Raw genomic sequence first — 20,263 nt, 5'->3', positions numbered from 1 at the left:
TATGATTTACAATTTGTATTATTTAATACATGTGGAAATGTTAACCGTTTACAGAAAGTGTTCTGCCTTGCTCAAACAAGGCATTATGTGGACTGCCACCTTATGTCACCAAGAGGTTTACAATGAATACAATTGCCAGAATCCCTGTGGAAAGTGTCCAAGAACCACCTCTATCCCCCAGATAACAATCTCACTGCCATCAAAGTTCCCTTGCACTTAACCCACAAGTACGCCTATCGGATTTGCTCAGTGAACGAGTGGAAAGATAAGGTTGTATTAGGCTGAAGTTGACACTTACCAAAGACTGATTCTGTCAGTTGTCACCATTCTCTTTATTGATGGCTCTTTTTTCTCCACCCCACCTCTTTTCTATCTGGCTTTCAGAGCAAAGATGCTGGCATCAGGACACTGGTTATGCTGGACGAGCAGGGAGGTAAGTCGTCCAGAGGGGAGATGGGAAGTTTGACCTAAAGCAAAATGTCAATGAGTTGAAGTCATAGATAAGTTGCAGGTCTTTAGGCTAGCTATATACTTTAGAATATTACCGTGGTAACTTCAGGTCAAGAAAGGAACATGCAGAGTCTTTATCTTTGATTCTTTACACAGAACACTGTGGGATTCATCAACATGACAAACAACTGCCAAACAACTGCCTCAAAAGAGGAAGTGAACCCTTTTACCAGACCATAGGAAGCAATAACCACAGCTCCATCTACTGACTGACTAATAATATGGCATGACCATATACAACACCACATACAACAATGACATATTAGCATACGTACAATAATGGTTCCGATGTATAGGCAGAGTTTAGTGTTTGAATAGCTTTAGTGAAGAGAATATGATTTGTGAATGGTTTGATTGTTTCATGTGCAATTGCCTGTTTTCATTTGAGTGCATTTCCAAACTAAGTCATGTTTCCTGAGTTCTGCATTTGGATAATAATTACCTATTTGGCTCTTATTTAATATATGGTTTATTCGATTTTTTTCCTTTGGTCACGGGCGCCACTTCACCTCACACTGAAGATGCTTTTTTTTGTTTTTTACTTTTCACTCTCATACAAACACATTTAAATATTTCTCTTAAACATTATTTCCTGTTTTGCTAACATTTTCATTTTTACTACTGCCTAATTTTCTTTCTTAAAAAAATAATAATTTGCAGGCTTTTTTTTTTCTTTCTCGATTCGCACGCAGGTTTTGCTTTTCGTGCCAATGAAAATTAAATCTTGTCACATGGAAGTGCCAAAACTATTTACAGGTTCCCACTGCATACTGTGTCACACCATCCATGCACTCCCCAGTGCCAAACCCCAGCAGGAGACAATATATGTCTTCTCCATAACCTGGTTGGGTTCAACTTGTTTGTCTCTTTGGCAGCTAGTGGTCGGTGACTTCTAGTTTGATCTCAGATCCTTTTATGCCACGTACTCAAGTCTCTTTGATTAAAAGAGAGTTTTGACTTTAACTTTTTAGTTGCAGCCATTCTGGTGCAGCAGACATACTCCATAGCTGTTCATTGTATTGTTTTTTTTTTTACCCAAGAGATCATAGCTAGCTGTAGCTAATTAGACTTGGATAAGTCCCAGTTCAGCATTTATTTTTATTCTGTGAAAAATATAGTATATATACTAGTTTAACCTGTTCAAAGTCTTAATCTGCTGTGGCTGTCTCTGGACGTTTTAATGGCCATAACAGGTCTGAGAACAGCTGTATATAGGGCACCACCACCTGATTGACGTGCTGTGGCTGTCTCTGGACGTTTTAATGGCCATAACAGGTCTGAGAACAGCTGTACTGTATATAGGGCACCACCACCTGATTGACGTGCCATGTGTAGAACAATGGAAAAGAGAGGTGAAAACAAACGATCGATTTAGCTGGTAATGACAACATATTCAATTCAATGAATCCATCAGTTACTTTTGTACAATCCCTGGTTCAATGCAGTCTGTCCATTTTTTTGATGGGCATGTGCCATGTTCCTTTAGGTAGTGGAATACAACAAACTTTGTTGGTAACGGGATTTGAACCTGCGATGCGCTGCCAGGTATTAGGAGCCTAGGTGCCTGGACCGCTAGGCCGACCGGGCCTATATGCCATGTTCTTGCATGTAGACCTCTGATTGTATTACAAAATTAACACAGTTATGCAGAAACTGTTTGACTACAGTTTTATGCAAATTATGTTCTATGGCAGTTTACCTCTGAAGTCTGTGCTGCAGTGCAGTTCGCATCGTTTGTGTTTAGACAGACTGATGATGTGATTGGTTGTCTTCAGCTCTAACCCAGCTGTCCAATTGGCTCGAGAGACCTTAAAACCGTCCAAAAATCCCTGTGAGTCAAAATACATTCTGTTAATTACTGTACACCGACACTGGCTGAGGGACAAAACTTCTGTATGCCCCCATCCTCCAGTCATTCATCAATTCCTAATCCCTGTCCCTTTCTATAGCCTAGGATCAAAAAGTCAATTGAAAACAGGTGTCATTAAGCTGAGCTAACTATGGTTCTCGTTTGCCTTTGTCAATATAATCCTTCAGACTTCTGATTAAATAATGGAAGCATCTGAGAAATATGTACCTTACATATTTACTGTCTTAATTCTGTTGATCTCACTTTAGCTGATTCTTGTATAGAATCATGTTTTCGATTCTGAATCTGAACAAAGATAATTTCTTAGTTAAATAGATTTGAGTAAATGCATGCATGCCTGCCTGCCGGGAATTGTACAAATCTGACAGTGTCAATGGACTAGTTTTTTAATCGGCTCCATATATTACTGTTCCTCACCTTTCACACTGCTCTTGCGCAACACTCTTCAACAATACAAGAGTGAAGTCCCTGTGCATAACATTGGTTTGCCTTTCCATCAATCCACCACTAGAATCTACTCTCTTGACTCAAACAAGGAACATTTACCATGTCCATAACCTTGACACACCAAGACCAAGACAACCAACACACCTACAAGTTCATCTGCCGTTCTCAACTGTAGTGGTTTGAATCAAATACCAAATTATTATAGACTATAAGGTTAAAGGTTTACACCACTTAATAGAGATTGAACAATATTGAACACTGTGAAGTCATACATCGAGCTATTACTTTTTTGTTTGTTTTAATTCAACTTTTACAATTACAATTTAGTAATATATATTACTAAATCAGATTCTTCACATGACAGAATTCAGTGATTGCTTCTCCATGCCTTGGATGCCCAGTCACAAGGAGATACATGAGTGAAATCCATAAATGTCACCAGTGAAAGATTTCTATAAGCTGAAATCACTGAGGTTATTGACAAATGACACAATCATTGTCACAGTAAAACTTGTGTTGCTTATGTACCATTCTCAGGCCTAAAGATCCAGAGAGTGCACACAATTGTATTATGGCACAACAAATCAATGCCTGCACTCGATATAAATTTATTTTAGTTCAGTCATAGGAGGCCTCCCTTTCTTCCCCATGTACACACGTGCATGCACACTACTATAGGGCCAACACACACCATCTCACACGCATGCAGTCAAACAGCCGCAGTTGCTACAGTACTCTTCATAACTCATATATTTCTGTCAACCGCTCAATAAACTTCATTCCACTACTGTCATTCCTTTGTCTTAACCAGAGCAACTCGATCGTGTTGAAGATGGCATGAACCATATCAACCAAGACATGAAGGAAGCCGAGAAAAATTTAAAAGATTTAGGGAACTGCTGTGGGCTTTTCATATGTCCGTGTCACAAGTAGGTATATACTGACAATATGCCCGGAAGGTTCTTTCAATATGTGGTGGCGTCCAGTTTTCCCTCTTTTTATTTAATTTTTTTAGTTTTGTTCGTACTTTCTTTCGTCACAGTGAGTGTCTGAAGTTGTTGTCTTTTTCTCTCTCCTTTCCCTCTCCTCTTTCCTGCCTTCTCCTTTTTCTTGTGCTTCATTCTGTGGGGGATAAATGACTTGTGTTTAATCAGAGCAACTGGAGCGCATCGAGGAGGGAATGGACCAAATCAATAAGGACATGAAGGACGCAGAAAAGAATTTGAACGATCTAGGGAAATTCTGTGGTCTTTGCTCCTGTCCATGTAACAAGTAGGTGCTGCTTGCCTGCCTGCCTGCCTGCCTGCCATTTAAAACGAATAGAAACACTGAAAATGAGGTAGAACTGACAGCATAGTGGGCATCAGCCAAAAATCAACTGCTCCAGCTCTAGCTGCGCCTCCAACCTACTAACTCCTGGGTTCTCTCTGACCTGCTCTCTCTCTCACGCACATGTGCGCGCGTGCACGCACGCGCGCGCACACACAAACACACACACACACACACACACACACACACACACACACACACACACACACACACACACACACTCCGACAATATACAAACACATGCATAGAAGAATGTGGGCACACAAATACACAAAATGTCTGAGCGCCAACGGCCCCAGGTCCTCATTTCATTTGCTGCATTGGACTGGCCTCCAGACAATCTTGAATCCACAGCTCCATGTCACAGCTTCCCTTAATTGAGTCCATTGCTCAGAGCCATCATTAAATGTCTGGCTTATGAAAAGTGCATGGATGCTGCAAAAGCGGAACATTGATTTCTGTGCTCATATACTGTAACATGCAAAAACATATAACTCAAACATATCATTTCAATTGACCTTGCCTTTACTCAGGCTGAAACTAACTAGACCTTTGCAAAACGAGATCTGCTCCACTCAGCTCTTCATCTTTTCAAGTGCCTCTTTGAGTACTCTTCTATCAAGTGCCCTTTTATACGTGCCATGTTCTTTTGAGCTAAAACCTATTCACACGCAATGGGAATCATCTGCATACATGTGCAGTCATCATGGAAGTCCCATTTTATATCTAATTTACAGTTAATTTAAACATAAAAAAAGTGTTATGGACAACTACTGTCAACAAAATTCCAAATTTGATACACATAATGTGATTTAGTTCCCGGGATTAAGCAAATATCTGTGAAAATATACATTTTCATAGATGTTTGCCTAAGGCTGTGACCAAAATAGAGTTGAGCTCAACTGCATCAGCTACCAATGACAATGCAATGATCCTGGTCCTGAAATGCCTCTGGGAAGCCTGATGCTGTCTCGACACTTCTCCTCATGCATGACCTTCTATTACTTATCACTACTACCACGCCGCTTAACACCAACTACTAGACCCAAGTACAGGCTACTAAACCTTTCTGTCCCACATCCCCACCCTCACCCTCTCTGAACCGCACTCTTTCAGACATTCTTTAAAACCATTATAAGTGCCAATGCCTGCCCCTGTTGAATGCTCATGCATGCAATGATGGTGATGGTGATAATGATGATGATGATGATGACAGTGTTGCTGCTGATGCACCACATAACGACAATGCCACACATGTGGTGATGACCTCTACGCTAAGGCTGCGATGTTGAGACAGTGAATGGGTTGCTGGTTGATGCTGATCGAATCCTTCTATGTTTCATTTAACATGAGCAGGCCTGGGGGATGTCTTATAGTTAGCTGGATAACAACTGTGGAATGGAGAGGTTGGAGATGAACGAGGGATAAACAGGATCGAGGACAGAGAAAAGACTTGCTGTTTTAAAGTGACAAACGGAACAACGTTTTTTTACATCAGAAACAAAAACAATTGGCCGTGGAATCTACTCGATATTGAGTAAACTGTAGTCTCACAAATTAACTGTTGAACCACTTAAACCCTTTTTTATACTGTTGTTAGGCAACGCTGTGAGCTTGTGGATCGGCAATTTCCACTATTTGTGCATGTGCGGCTGTGGCCCACCGAGAGACTTGACCACCGAGAGAGAACAACCCAGTGCATTTTCCCTGCAGTGTCATCTGCTCTGTGCTAAATTAGCCATTATCCTGTACTAGCTGTTCCACACTACTGTTAGCGTAGCTCTCTCTTTTGTGCTTGGGGGGGGGGGGGGGGGGGGGGGGGGGGGGGTGGGTTCATATACATGTAGGTCAACCCCATCAGATATCGCCATGATACCATGCTGGGAAGTTCACTGAAAAGGCAAAGATAGATGCAGAGATGCCTGCGAGAACAAAGAGAATCAATTCTGTTGGAAGTTATTTTTTTCTTCTTTTTTTCCTGGTACGTGAGTTATTGTTGCATATACACAGACCGTACTGTAAATGGCACACTAATGCCTTTGAAATCCCAGCTGTCTTTTAGATTTAGCTGACTCCAGACAATTTTGGTGCTGATGCCTTTTGATCCAGGCTGTCTGCATGCCAGCTTTAGAAGAGTTTGATCGGTGTATAGATCAACTCGCAGGTCTCTCTGGGAATGAGTTAGTAGATGGAACGACTTCAGTTTCACCCTGCAGGGATCTGCAGACATGCATGATCTAATCAGATCATCTCTTACAGGGAAACTGATTAGGGAGACAGACTATAGGGCTGTATCTTGCGCCACCCCTTAACCCTTATCCCTAAACTTATTTGCCATTTTTTACTATTTAAAAAAACCTTTTAAAATAGTTCTGGCAGTGTGCCGCGGGAGCAGAGGATTACTACAGGGAGTGTGTGTGTGTACCACTCTGCTCTGTGACAGCAGGGAGAGGGCCGGAATATTTGCCTCAGTCCATTTTCTATTAATAAATCTAATGTAGGAGGCTAAGCACATCTCCATCTGAAACAACCACAATGCATCCTCAACAAAACCAACAGTACAAGCAGAGAAAGGGCAGAGAGAGAGAGAGAGAGAGAGAGAGAGAGAGAGAAGGTTGATGTTTTGCAGTTTGAACAGAAGAATAAACGGAGGAGTGTTGATGATAAACAGAAGCTAACAATGATACGTTGATGTAGCCCTTGACCGATCTGCCGCTTCATATAACAAACCAACGTGAATGCATGTCAATACATTCATGTTGTCAATTCAGTTTAATGCTCCATCTTCCGAAAGCCAACCAGCTTTGTGTATTACTTGTTCCCATGCAACCTCTGGATGGCTGGACTGCAACAGTGGGACCCTATAAATGACTGAGTGACCGTTGGTCGGTCGGTGGGCTTAACAGACCAGCTAATCATAGAGCAATGATCCCTCCTGGCTAAGGGATGTTCTGTCTAAGCGTGCTTCATTTGACGACGCTGGTGCTACCGTACCTGTACGACAATGATCGATTACATATCGCCGCTCATGTTCCTGTATTCGTTGTTGTTCAAATTAAAATCGTTTCGTATACACGATCAAGCCATATACATGTTTTTGGCCCAGTCTTATTGTAGTGTTTTTGTTTTACAAAATAATGTGATGGAACACATGGACTACAGATTGCTACATTAGCACAGAAGCAACTTGCTAGCCCATTGAACAGAAATTGCTAGTTGAGGACCCAATCATCCTGCAGTCAGAACCTTGTCATATTATTCTTCACTCAACATAAATTCTACGCGATATGAAGGCTTATCGAGAGCAGCCCGACGTGACTAATAAGAAATTAATGATTAATAATTAACCAAAGTGTTTTTTCTCATTGACTCCCTCCAGTTTCTTGTTTTTAATTCAGTTATTTTTTCCCCCTTGTTTCCTTTTTTTTGCAGTCTGTTCTTCACACTAATTGTTGTCGTCGTCTCCTCCTGATGATGTAACGCGTCCTATGTTGTGTGTCTGCCAAAACCTTGTGTCTCTTCTCTGTTCTCTGTCACACAGGGACATGTAACTGTGGAATGTAGGGTGGGGGAGGGTAGGGTGTTTGTGTGTACGGGGTGGAGGTGTATACGGGTGGGGTTTAAAGAAGAAACCAGCAGGTGGAGTGTTGGGAGGGTGCGGGGGGGTCTTGGTCGGGAGCACCCGATACCAAGTCATCTCAAGTGTTGCAGCAGTCAGCACGCATGCCTCTACCTCTGTTACATAAACCCTGATTTGATTCCAGCTTGAGTGAAGGTATGTAACTCAGCATACAAGGCTGCTGGTTTCCAGCAGTATGTTATATACCTATAGGAGATATAACATCGTGGAGATAGTGACTGTGACGATGCCACATACAGTACAGCACTGCTGTATGATGACAGAAACCGCACACAGCCAAACCAAACGTACCTCCCCACCGATCTACCAGCCTATCCACGCCTGCTATGCTCTGCTTGACCTAATCTATTCCCGTGTTGAGCCCACTTTGTGCTTGGTCGTACGGCCTTACCGCTCGCCAGAAAAAGACACATTCACGGCGAGTGGCAGAGTCGCACGGTGAAGTATTGGGTTGGGCTTTAAATATATATTTCTGTGCTGGATGCATGATTATCAAATAGCACGTCTGTATGTCAGCTGATCACGCTGTAGACTTACATCTGATTTAGACTTTGTTGCACGACCCTTTCGACGAACTACACCATTTTCATTTGTAAAAGCCCTTACATACGAAAATACCTTTTTTTGGCGAGCGAAAGGGTCGCATGATGGAGTATGAATTAGCCAAGTGCTATTTACGTGCTGCTGCATTGCCTCAAATCCTAGGCTCTCTTCATAGATATCTCAGTGAATGTGCAATTTAAGCGGCGAATGTTGAGTTGATGAATAACTGTTCCTCCTCCTCTTCCCCATCGTCATCGTCACTTTCCTCCTGCTGCTCTTCATCATCGCCGGTGTCCAGGATGAAGGGCGGCGGCAGCAAGGCCTGGGGCAAAAATCAGGATGGCGTGGTGGCCAGCCAGCCTGCCCGCGTGGTGGACGAACGTGAACAGATGGCCATTAGTGGGGGCTTCATCCGCAGGTGAGAGGGATGATGAGACTGGAGGGTGTGTGGTATACACAGCTAAATCCTCATCGTTAACCATAACTTTTAAGTGCATTGTCTCCCTCTGCCAATGGAGGTGTAAATTGCAACAATGTCCGAACTACCTCCAAGAACTTTGCCATTTTCAACCTGTATGTGTCCTGCCCAACAGGGCACAGGACTGGTTTCGTAATCATGCACTCTCCAGCTGGCTTTTTGACCATTACCATTGATTGCCGCAATGGTTTCAAGTTCAACATGTCCCACTTGCAGTTTATTTTGGACTGCTCCCATCAGACAATAAGAGACAGGACCGGGTGCAGGATTTGAACATTTCAGCACCACAGACAGAGACACACAGTGGTCTGGGCTTTTAATAGTTCCTTAACGTTTCAAAATTACATTATCCTCTATATTTACACACAAGATAATGTGCTCATGTCAAGCTGAAGTAAAGCATTAGCATGACAAATAACTTGGGCCTATTTTTTTTTAGCATAAAGCTCTCTATCACTGCAAAGCAGACAAAAGGTTGTTCAAATGTGCAATAATTAACATTAATTGAAACATAATTACATTGAAACACTGATAGCCTAGCCTAGAAGAATAGAGACCACATCCAACCGTAGCAGAAGTACTAGTTATCTATTGTAATAACATACTCTACCATACAGTACATACAGTACCAAACAGATTGAAGCTTGAAATGAACAATTTTACTGTGTAGGTAGAAGAAAAATGAGAGAGGGGGAAGATGTGTGTTTATCTACGTGCACGCTCACCGCTCACACACACACACACACACACACACACACACACACACACACACACACACACACACACACACACACACAGCTTAAACTGAGAGGAAATAAATAAATTGTCCATCTGGTGATGTGAGAATGTGGGATGTAAGGGAACCCTGGTGGGACCGGCGAGGGAGGAGAAAGAGACAGAGAGATCAGAGATGACCATCTGACGGTGCGGAGCAGAGAGGAGGTGCCATGGGAGGCCCAGAGAAGGAAGACTAGCTAAAAACATCACTGCTATTTCTTCACTTAGAAACGTTTTGTTTTACATAAATGAACCTCAAGTGAAATCTATGGACATGACAACAGTGGTGTATGTGTGTGTGTGTGCGTGCGTGCGTGCGTGCATGTGTGCGTGCGTGTACGTACACTCATTACTCTCTCTATATACATCCTGGTGTGTGTGTGTGTATTTGCGTGTGTGTATGTGCATGTAGGGTAACAGACGACGCCCGGGAGAATGAGATGGATGAGAACCTGGAACAGGTTGGAGGTATCATCGGTAACCTGCGCCATATGGCACTCGACATGGGCAACGAGATCGACACTCAGAACCGCCAGATAGACAGGATCATGGATAAGGTACAGCCACATGCATCCCATTAGTATAGACTATAGAGTAGGCAGATGCCAGATATGTAGACTGCATGTATTTGAAAAAGAAAAAATACTAGTGAGGAGCGCTCTCATCATCGTACATCATCTCATTCCAGCCAATCACAATTTGCACCCCTCACCTTCGTCATAAATGTTTGTGTTTACGAAAACACAAAAAATTGTCCACTCATTGTCAATGTTGGCATTTAATGTTTGCGTTAGGAGAAAATTGGCGGTACACAGTACACACACAAAAAGCTGGACATAGGAGGGGCTATTGCCCCTGAAAGAATGTCCACACATTTTCAAGAAATTTCTAAACCAGTGAAAAGATCTGCAGCTCACTACATAATACATTGTCATGCGTTAAGAAATTGTGGCTCAGTCAGAAGGTAAAGTATAATTGTGATTATGATCACAAGTGCAACTCCCGCTCGGTCTCAACTATTGAACCCGGATCTTCATAGGGTCCCATAAGACACCTATGGTATAAGGGCCCTAATGAACCGCCTCTTACAGTATGTAACCACCTGGATTCAAAACCAAATCGCCCATGTGGGAAATTAAACATCTACCGCCTCATTCAAAGGGGGAACCCCCCTCTGGGCTGCAGGCAGGGCTACTCTGTTATACTCCTAATGCAATAACATGAGGGGGATGCTACAAGACAATAATGTACCGATATACGTATATCCTGCTGACATTCTTCTCTTTATTAATCTCTTCACTCCATCCAGGCCGATTCCAACAAGACCAGGATTGACGAGGCCAACCAGCGTGCCACAAAGATGTTGGGCAGTGGCTAAGCTCCCTCCCGACCTCCTGAGCCCACGCTGTCCTGCCGTGCGCGCCCCCTGCCATCAGGCGCCGACATGCTTTCATCATGGTATTGACCTTCTAGGTTTGCACACATGCACATATCACCTCCCCCGACCTGCCCCTCATTGTAAACGTCGTTCTGTGTCGTCTGTCGAGCTTTTTCAAAAATGATTGTCCTCGTAAAAAGATGATTTATTTATACTCATTCTTTCCAAAGGTTGTATATAGTGACTCGATGGCTCTCTAGCTCACCTGTGAAGTTTTTATTCTCTTTATCGAAAAATATATAGTATATATATATATCATATATTATAATATAACATATATAATATATATATACAAAAGTACACTGCGCTAGATGACAAGTATAATAGGAATGCTCTACAAGCTGTTTTTTTTTTTTTTTTCTTTTGTTATTTTCTTTTCCGAGTGTCGTCCTGGTAGAACTGTGTCGTTCCATTTAGGCTACTGTCATGCTCCTTATTTTGGTGTCGTCATACGAAAGGGAGAAGAGCGATTGGACGAGAACAAAAACACATGAATAAACATGTATCTAAGCGAGGGTCCAGGCTGAAGGGGTTTACAAAGAGCACTTAACAATCAAAAACAAAGGCAGTCTTTGGTTTCATTGTTCTTTTTTTCCCCTCATCGCAATCATAATGAGTTCCTGTTTAGACAATGTGCAACTAGATCTCTCTGTAGCTGTATTAGACATTGCATTCCTCCAAGTAACGTGATTTGTGCGTTCTCTGCATGACAAATGGTAGATTTTAGAGCCTTATAAATGAAAAAACGTGTCTGAAAAATATATATAAAAAATGATAACATGGCAGTAGCAAATTGACAAAAACGCATGCTCAGTATTAGGACACAGTTGATCGTTCCATACTCTACAAGTTTGCAATAGTGCCACTCTTTCTGTCTCTATATATTTATCTACTGTGACCATCTCGTTAAATCTCGTAAAATAATGCAAAAAGGGATTAAAAAAAATAAAAGGTGATGAGATCATGAGGGGAAAAAAATGAGGACTTGGGGGTTGTATTGCAAAAAAATATATATAAAAAAACAATGACCTGTTTTCTAAACAAATATGCAGTTCAGTGATGAAAATGAAAATGTTGATTATGTGCTGAAAGATGGAGACTGGTTGTGTACTGTAACATAGGTTTTGGATGCTCTGAAAAAAAAAGTTTGCAATGTAAAGCAAAGTCGCATATTTCTGAGAGAGACCTTACTTTTATATAAAAAAGACTATCTGTTGGTTTATTCTCCCTGTGTGGTTTATTATTGGTTAAAAAAAACACAAAGATAATTATGAAAATAATTATGAACGACTATAATACTCCGAAACAAGAAAAAAAAAATACATATGAAGGTTTTTTTCTTTTTTTGCTTCTGAACTTTAGAGCTATGCACACCAAATCGCCAAAATGTGGAGTAGTTAGAACAAGATGAATATCTAAAATCCAGAAAGACAACAATAGGTCAAACTGTAAGATTGATGTCCTCTAACGCATGTAATATTAAAGACTCCCTCTCTGTATCCTGTCAGTGTGTAAAGTGGTGGACATTTTGTAGCTAGCTGAATTGATTAAAAGTAATGAACCCTTGTCACACCTGTGTCTGTCTTTTTTGCTCCTGTCAGCCGACAGCCTTTGGTCTCTGGACCTCCAAGGAGCTCTGAGCAGACATCTTGGCTAGGGGATGTTATTTATATACCGGTAGCTTACTTACGAAAGAGAAATATTTTTGGTTTTGTATTGATTTTTTTTTTTTTTCCGTTTTATTGTAATTCTGCATTCCTTGTTTATTATGTTTTGGAATTGTCTTTTGTATTGTGATTTTTGTATTGTGGTTATTGTTTTTTGCATTGTTTTGTAATGTTTTGTATTGTTGGTGTAGTTGTTGTCTTATTTGTTTGAAATCAATAAAAGAAAAGTGTTTAAAATAAGCCAACTAGTTTACTTACAGGGGAACTGTCTTTTGGTCTAAAAGCCTGATTTATACTTTGTGAACTTAGTTAATATATCCCAGTTAATATTCCTTTATCCCTCTCATTATTGCTCAGAGAAGACAAGACATCCAGCCCAGGTACAGTGTAGCAGTTCAGCAATGTAAAACTAAATCAAATAAAGTCAACAAGTATAACCCAACTTTTGCTACTTGCAGGCTACATAGATAGCATGCAGGGGGGAAATGTCGTTTTATGGACAACTGATTGATGACGAGTCACCAGATGATATTCTGTAGGTATAACACGGATAATGTGGTTGGTCTATTCTCGATTGCATCACTGATTCTCATCTGGTTTCCCACTAGGACCAGATGATTGTGTATTGTGTCTTATGAAGTAATACAGTAGATTAAACATTAAATTAATAAAGAGTATGAGCATCGCGCCTGTCAGTCAGGAAACTCGGTGCAGTTGTCAGCATGAACTCATCCAATCACACACTCATTCCATCGTCATACCGGCTATTTAAACTGCTCACCCTGCCTTCTTGCTGCTGCACACTGATACTGCTGCACTGCTGTCTGCTTAAACTTTTGCTGCTCACCCTCCTACGGGGGATTCGGAGTCCCTATGGTTGGGACTGATGTACCTAAAAAGCAGATCCAATTCATCGCCAAACCATAATAAATATATTACAAATGACTGAGTGAGTCTGCAAAACTTTGACAAGCTGGCTTGACGGCCAAGTGTTAACATACTAGACTCCAGCACCTCAATGTATTACATAACTACATCAGATTATTCAGCAACCCAGTTCTAATTCCCTGCCAGTGGAGTAGTTAGAGATGACCTCTGAAATGAAAATTGTAGTTCTCTTGGTACATATTTACAAAAGGTTTTAGACATTGGGACAATTATGATTTGTTTTAGAATTTTCTTTCAAGTAGAAAAACTTCTTTAGCATTTGATGGAGTCTCTCCACTGTAGGAGTGTATAGGGCCTCTGAAGACATTTCATAAAAATAGATACATCTGTGGATGACCTCAAGTAATTGACACATTTTCTGTCCTCCACACTGACTCAAATCCTGATTGTGTTGACAACGGATGGCAGCACTGTACACTACAGCACGCACGCACGCACGCACGCACACACACACACACACACACACAAAATCTGTCATAGTTTAACAGTATGCTGACCAGTGTAGGGGAACAGGCCTAACATGTGTATTAAGCTGCCTCTGCTACCGTCTTCTCCACTGCAGGGACCAACATAGAACTTGTAGGGCCAATATGCCTTTCTTTCTATAATCATTCACCAGAGATATACGGTTTAACGTGCTCACACTTTGGGACTTGGGCGTCTTGTTGTTGTTTACTCACTTGTTGTATAGTTGTTTGTCGATGGCGATTGATGACTGCAAGGTTGGTATTATTGGTAGGAGTTTGTGTTGTGTGACAAAAAAAAACAGACACGCGCAGGGTTCGATAACAAATAATAAAGTAGGCTACTTTTCTTTCTTTCTTTCTTTCTTTCCTTTCTTTCTCTAACTGCGCTGTTTGTGCGTTGCGTGCAAGCTGTTGAAAATCTGTATCTCTGGCGTCTTTCTTTCTACAGCTGTGAGCCTCAGAGCCTGTGGCTTAATTAAAGGGAACCATGGTGCCATTTCTCAAGGCAACCAGTGGGGGCGCCATTTGGTCAAATCAAATAAGATGGCTCCTACAGAACTAGTAGATCTACTATGCTTCATCCATACCAATAGTATCTGATCTGGCCTCAATGTGCTACTGTTTGAGGCATTCTCCATTAAGGCTTTGGATGTACTAACTGCCCTGTCCAATAACAACAAAGCATGTTCTCTATCTGTATAGCCTAAGATACACATCATAAATTCATTCTGAAAGATATACATTATTCATCACGTCTAGAGACAACAGCTGTATCTTTCCATCTTAAGTATGGATCTGTATGTGTTGCTGGTCTGTGTAATTGAAGATCATCGTGATAAATGATCGATGTGATATTATGGATCAGTGTTGCGCAACCAGAACCATTTCCGATATTGGAATAAGCATTGGAACAACTCTCTTATGTCTACATGTCTACAAATGTGACCGCAATGTTTCAATCATTATTATCAGAATTTCTGAAACCGACACTTTTGTGCTGTGGAGCTACGCTGTTTTCATGATGCTGTTACAGTATCTATGAGATGTAAATTAAAACATTCTTCTATTTCCTCTATCTACGTATATATCAACAAAAAAACTAAAACTATGATTTAAGGTATTCATTCAGAATAATGACAATCTTAAAAGACAAAAATCTTTTAGAATAGTGTGTTATCATAGTGTTATCACATTATAATTACAGTACTTCAGGGGATTCCAAAATGTTTCCAGGTTTAACTTTTGATTAAACTAGAGCCAACTTACCTCAGAGGAAACCAGTGAGACAATACTGTAGCAAAGAGCGCGTGGGAGCCATTGGTGCAAACAAGTGCTGCAATACCATGAAATCACCAAACATCTCTCCCTATCGCCCTCTCTTTCTCCCATTTATCGTTCTCTAGCTCACATTTTCTCTTGCTCTACCCTACTTAACTCCACACACACACACACACACACACACACACACACACACACACACACACACACACACACACACACACACACACACACACACACACACACAATTTCATAAATTATTCAGAAGTCTAACAAATGAAAAACACATACTACAGATGTATCCTGTTCTCCTGTGTTATCACCATCTCCGTTAATTCCAACCCGTGTCTGTGAAGATTCATGCCATCTGTTTGGTCAGTCTGTCCACTATATCTTCTCAACTGTCCGAAACAGAGCCATGAAATCAGAACAATCAGTTAACAGTCACCAAAGCATTTCGAACACGCGCATGCACACACAAATAGTTAATATAATATTCTGCAGAGAAGTGGTGATTGGTGACATGACTCCATACTCAGATGCACACACGCGCGCACACACACACACACACACACACACACACACACACACACACACACACACACACACACGCACACACACATGACACACGTATATCTATGAAATGAGTGTATTTTTCAGGATGTGTATAACATCTGGAGGTAATTATCTATGCATGTGTTGAGAACAGTAGATAAGGAATTGAATCTGCATCAATTTGATTGTTCAGACAGAGAAGGGGAGATGGGGGGGGGGGAAGAACACCAGAGTATTACACTGCACTATCAGCATATTTATGGACATGCTAATGACTTTCTTAATTCCCTGTCTTAATAATCCTTGGTAATGCCGTGTGTGGATTGCGTCCAATATGTGAATTACTGTCTCTTTGTCTCACTGCTCTTCAATGTCCATTTAATTTAATCAGGAATAGTCCACAAAGCCCAGTGGATGCAGCAACATCCTGCTTCCCACCTGAACCCATGCAGGGTTAGACAAAAATGTCCTTCCTTTACTTTCTAGCCTAATTTCTAACATTTGTTTTGATCTCATCTTATATTTATTATTTTTATTAATTTTAAACCATTACAATCCAGTATTATCTCTATTATTATCATCTTGTTGTATATTGTCTTTCTGAACATGCCACAGCACAATAAGGTATGTGAATGACAAATAAATGCTTCTGATAGTGTAAAGGCCTATTCATAGTCTGGATCTTCGGTGGTGAGGTGTCCACCGCTCAGGTGGTGAGCTGACCACCGGAGCTGAAATAACGTTGAGCGGTGGTGAGTAAAAACAGAGAGAAGGGCTGGAGCGGTGGCGGAGGTTTGCTCTTCACCGCGGCTCGTGACGTCATGTTGTAGTTCTGTGGTCACCTAACCACCGAAAATCCAGACTATGTATGAGCCTTAACCAAATGGATTTTTCTGTCTCTCTCTACTATTCCACTCAGTACCAAAAAATGTAAACAATGCAGCATAGGTTCAGGTCGTGCAGATTTAGAGTAGACAAACCGTGGCAGTTCACATAGAACTCTTTAAAATGTGTATATGCCAATTGTAAAATCTTTGGACATTAACCCGTTTGTTCAGTATTCAATCAGGATAATGTGAAAATGTGACATTTGCGTAAATGGCAACAGGTGTGTGTGTGTTCACCTCCTACTTTAGTCTTTCATTTCTTTACTCTTCTTTCCCTATCTGTATTACTCTCTGCTTGTCTGCTCTCTTTCCAGCGCTCAGTTCCATTGTTATTAGTCTGCTCTCCTCATCCATCCTCCAGGAACTGCTGCTTTCACCTCCTCCACACCTAGTCCTATCATTCTCGCTCTCTCTAAATCTCTCTAGTGCTTACTTGTGTCTGCTGTCTGACTCTCTATATTGCTGACACAGTCTGGGAGCCAATTTGTTAAGAGTTAGCACATGACGCCTGGAGGAATAACACCCTCCTGGCTCCTGCCATAAGTGCGCACATGCACGCACGCACGCACGCACGCACACGCGCACACACACACACACACACACACACACACACACACACACACACACACACACACACACACACACACACACACACACACACACACACACACACACACACAGTGTATCCACGTCCACATGCACAATCACACAAGCAAATGAACAAAACTCATTTAACAAAACAAATTCTCTCTCACTCACACCTAATTAATAGGCTTACATCATCATTGTAAATGCATTCATACTGTATTCATACTCCCTCCTCAGCCCACAGCTTACATCACACCACTCAGGATCTGACTCAATGGCTATGCATGTGCATATGTCACATGCACACATTAAATGTGTGCGTGTTTGCTATCCTGCCTTTGTGCAGTGTGTGTGTGTGTGTGTGTGTGTGGGTGTGTGTACTGTAGGCTACTGTAGGCTCAGGAGGTAAGAGCGGCAGCAGGTTCCCAGCCATGCTCAAATAAGTCACGATTACAAATGTAAGTTTAAGTTACTGCGAGAGTGAGGTCTAGCCAACACCAACTCGGGATTCCTGGATCGCTGCCCTCCACAATTTCCTATCCAACATCAGGTTCTTGAGAACTGCAGTGTTGTCAGCCAAGCTGTTGCCACGTCTACATAGGTGGTGCGCTTCTTTCCCCTCCTGGCTTTGCCCTGGGTTGGCTCCCATAGGGTCAATTTACTTGCCTCAAGTTCTGGATGCCTGACGCAGTGCCCTGCCAGCCTCATCCTTCTCTCTCTGACTTTGTCTGTGACCCGTGGTAGGTCCCCATAGAGGGCCACATTTCTGATGCGGTCTGTCCATGTGACACCTAGTGCCATTCATAGCATTCTTGTGTAGACTCCATCCAGTGAACCCCAGTGCCTCCTCTCTGCCATTGATTGCAAGTCTCATTGCAAGCATGATCCATCGCTACAACGGACAGGAAGGGGGATCAAATTTCCTGGTTATCCCTTCTTCCTAAATTCCTCAAATGCGAGAAGACAAGGCGCTGCAGGGTAGTGCCGTAGTAGAGAGGGTTGGAGCTGCTCTCTCCTAGACACAGGGACACCACTGCAATCTCTACCTTCCTCTTCCTCAGTCTCTTCATCTCAGCACCATCTATCTCCCCACTGGCAACAAACCAGTTCATGTAATCACGTTGCGCAACCACTGAGCTTGAACCTGGTTACCAGAGGTGAACCATGTTGCTTAAATCTAAGGAATTGTACTGAGGCAATTATTTCTGATGCCCTATACCTATAGGATGCGGAAATACATTTCCTAACGGACGAATAAAATAATCTATCAGGTCTGCATGTGCATGTGACGTATGTGTGTGTTATTGTGGCATTTTCACCCCTTGGGAGCCGTTTTATTGGAGCGGTGGTGACAACTGGGGGAGGGGAAACAACTAAGATACATAGAATGCAGGCTGGATTGAGAGAGAGAGGGCAGGATAAAAAGAACAAAGAGTGGACTGAGTCACAATAGGGAAAAAAGGGAGGGAAACAGAAATCATAGCCAGCAGGTATTTCTAGCCGTGGCCTCCTATTCAGACTCACAGAGCCATGGTGTCTGCCAACGCTGATAACCTTGCTGCACTCGCCTTGCCTGTTTGTTCTGTCTTGAAACGTGTATGGATGGTTCTTTAATTAGGGCTTTAAACAAGGCCTCTTACAGGCTGATGACCTCTACTGTCATCCTGATCTGTGCCATAAACATTTTGCCAGGGATAAACAGCTATGTCAACAGTGACACATGGTGGTGGAAATGAAGTACTACAGCGCAGAGGAATACAACTGGTTTGATATTATAATCTTTGAGTGGAAAGATAATGATGTAGCATTATATGTTTTCACTCATGTAGAAAGACAGCCAGGCTCTGTGTTTAGGTCGATGTTCGTGTAAAGGTTAAGAGTAGTTTGCGCCCAAAAAAATTACTTATTTTCTATCAATCACCCCATGAAGCCTTGAATTCATGGATATTTTTTTGATTATTTGTGTCGCATTCCTGAGCTTACCATTTTATGATCGGGTCATGTGTCAAAAAAGATTGTGTATAGTCAACAAGAATATTCTCACATGGTTAATATAATAGTAATACAAAATATACTGTGTGTGTGTGTGTGTGTGTGTGTGTGTGTGTGTGTGTGTGTGTGTGTGTATGCACACACACTCACTTATAAAATGGACAGTTCAGTAGTAGGTCAGTTTTGTTTTATTCTTCTGAAAAAGGTTTAATTGCCATAATGTGATAAAAATCGATGGGAGACAAAACCATTACATCACAATTAATGTGTGTTGTAGAACCACTTTTGGACTGAACTAGTAAAATGCATTTAAGTGGTTACAGCAAAAGTATACTGCTGCTGCCAAATCTATCTAAAAGTATACTGCTGCTGCGAAATCTCCATATTATGCTCTTCAATCACTAACCTTTGGGGATTTTTGTTTTACATTTTTTTAAGCAGACTAATTAAAATGCCTGCCCTGGCAGTATAACGCTACGGCTGAAATCCAGGTACAACACTTTGTTTTCTGCAGAGATGTCTTTCATGATACATACCTGGCTGACTGTGGGCATAGGCCTTGATATGTAGGCATAACAAGGACTTGTTGAAATGATGAATGTATCATAAAGCACAGATAGAAATACTGTATGTACTGTACTGTAGGTAAGGTAGAGGGTATTATCCAAAGCCCGATACTGTGCTAAGTGAGACTCGAGAGACTAAGTAAGGCATAATGAACAGTGAGTGACGTGGTCATTATAGAGGAATTAACCCTGGCTGATGCATGACCCCAAGATGAAGAGGAGGGCAAGCACCCTAAAGGACGCTTATTACATAGCTACTAGAAATCAATACATTTACAGGAAA

General features: G+C 41.7%; 1 protein-coding gene across 1 annotated transcript in view; it reads left to right on the top strand.

The window, feature by feature from the left end:
- The window catches only part of snap25a (synaptosome associated protein 25a), a 38,880-nt gene extending 27,838 nt beyond the window's left edge, over positions 1 to 11,042 (top strand). Inside the window, exons 4-8 of the mRNA XM_080790171.1 lie at positions 385 to 433; positions 3,982 to 4,099; positions 8,638 to 8,757; positions 10,007 to 10,151; positions 10,904 to 11,042. Coding sequence (XP_080646297.1) covers positions 385 to 433; positions 3,982 to 4,099; positions 8,638 to 8,757; positions 10,007 to 10,151; positions 10,904 to 10,972 — 501 coding nt within the window. The 3' untranslated portion in view covers positions 10,973 to 11,042. The remainder of the gene's footprint in view (positions 1 to 384; positions 434 to 3,981; positions 4,100 to 8,637; positions 8,758 to 10,006; positions 10,152 to 10,903) is intronic.
- Positions 11,043 to 20,263: the final 9,221 nt, after the last annotated feature.

This window comes from Protomyctophum bolini (genome assembly GCF_963924005.1).
Source record: "Protomyctophum bolini genome assembly, chromosome: 19".
Taxonomy (NCBI): domain Eukaryota; kingdom Metazoa; phylum Chordata; class Actinopteri; order Myctophiformes; family Myctophidae; genus Protomyctophum; species Protomyctophum bolini.
Note: the sequence above shows the minus strand (reverse complement) of the source record. Positions and strands in the feature narration are given on the sequence as shown.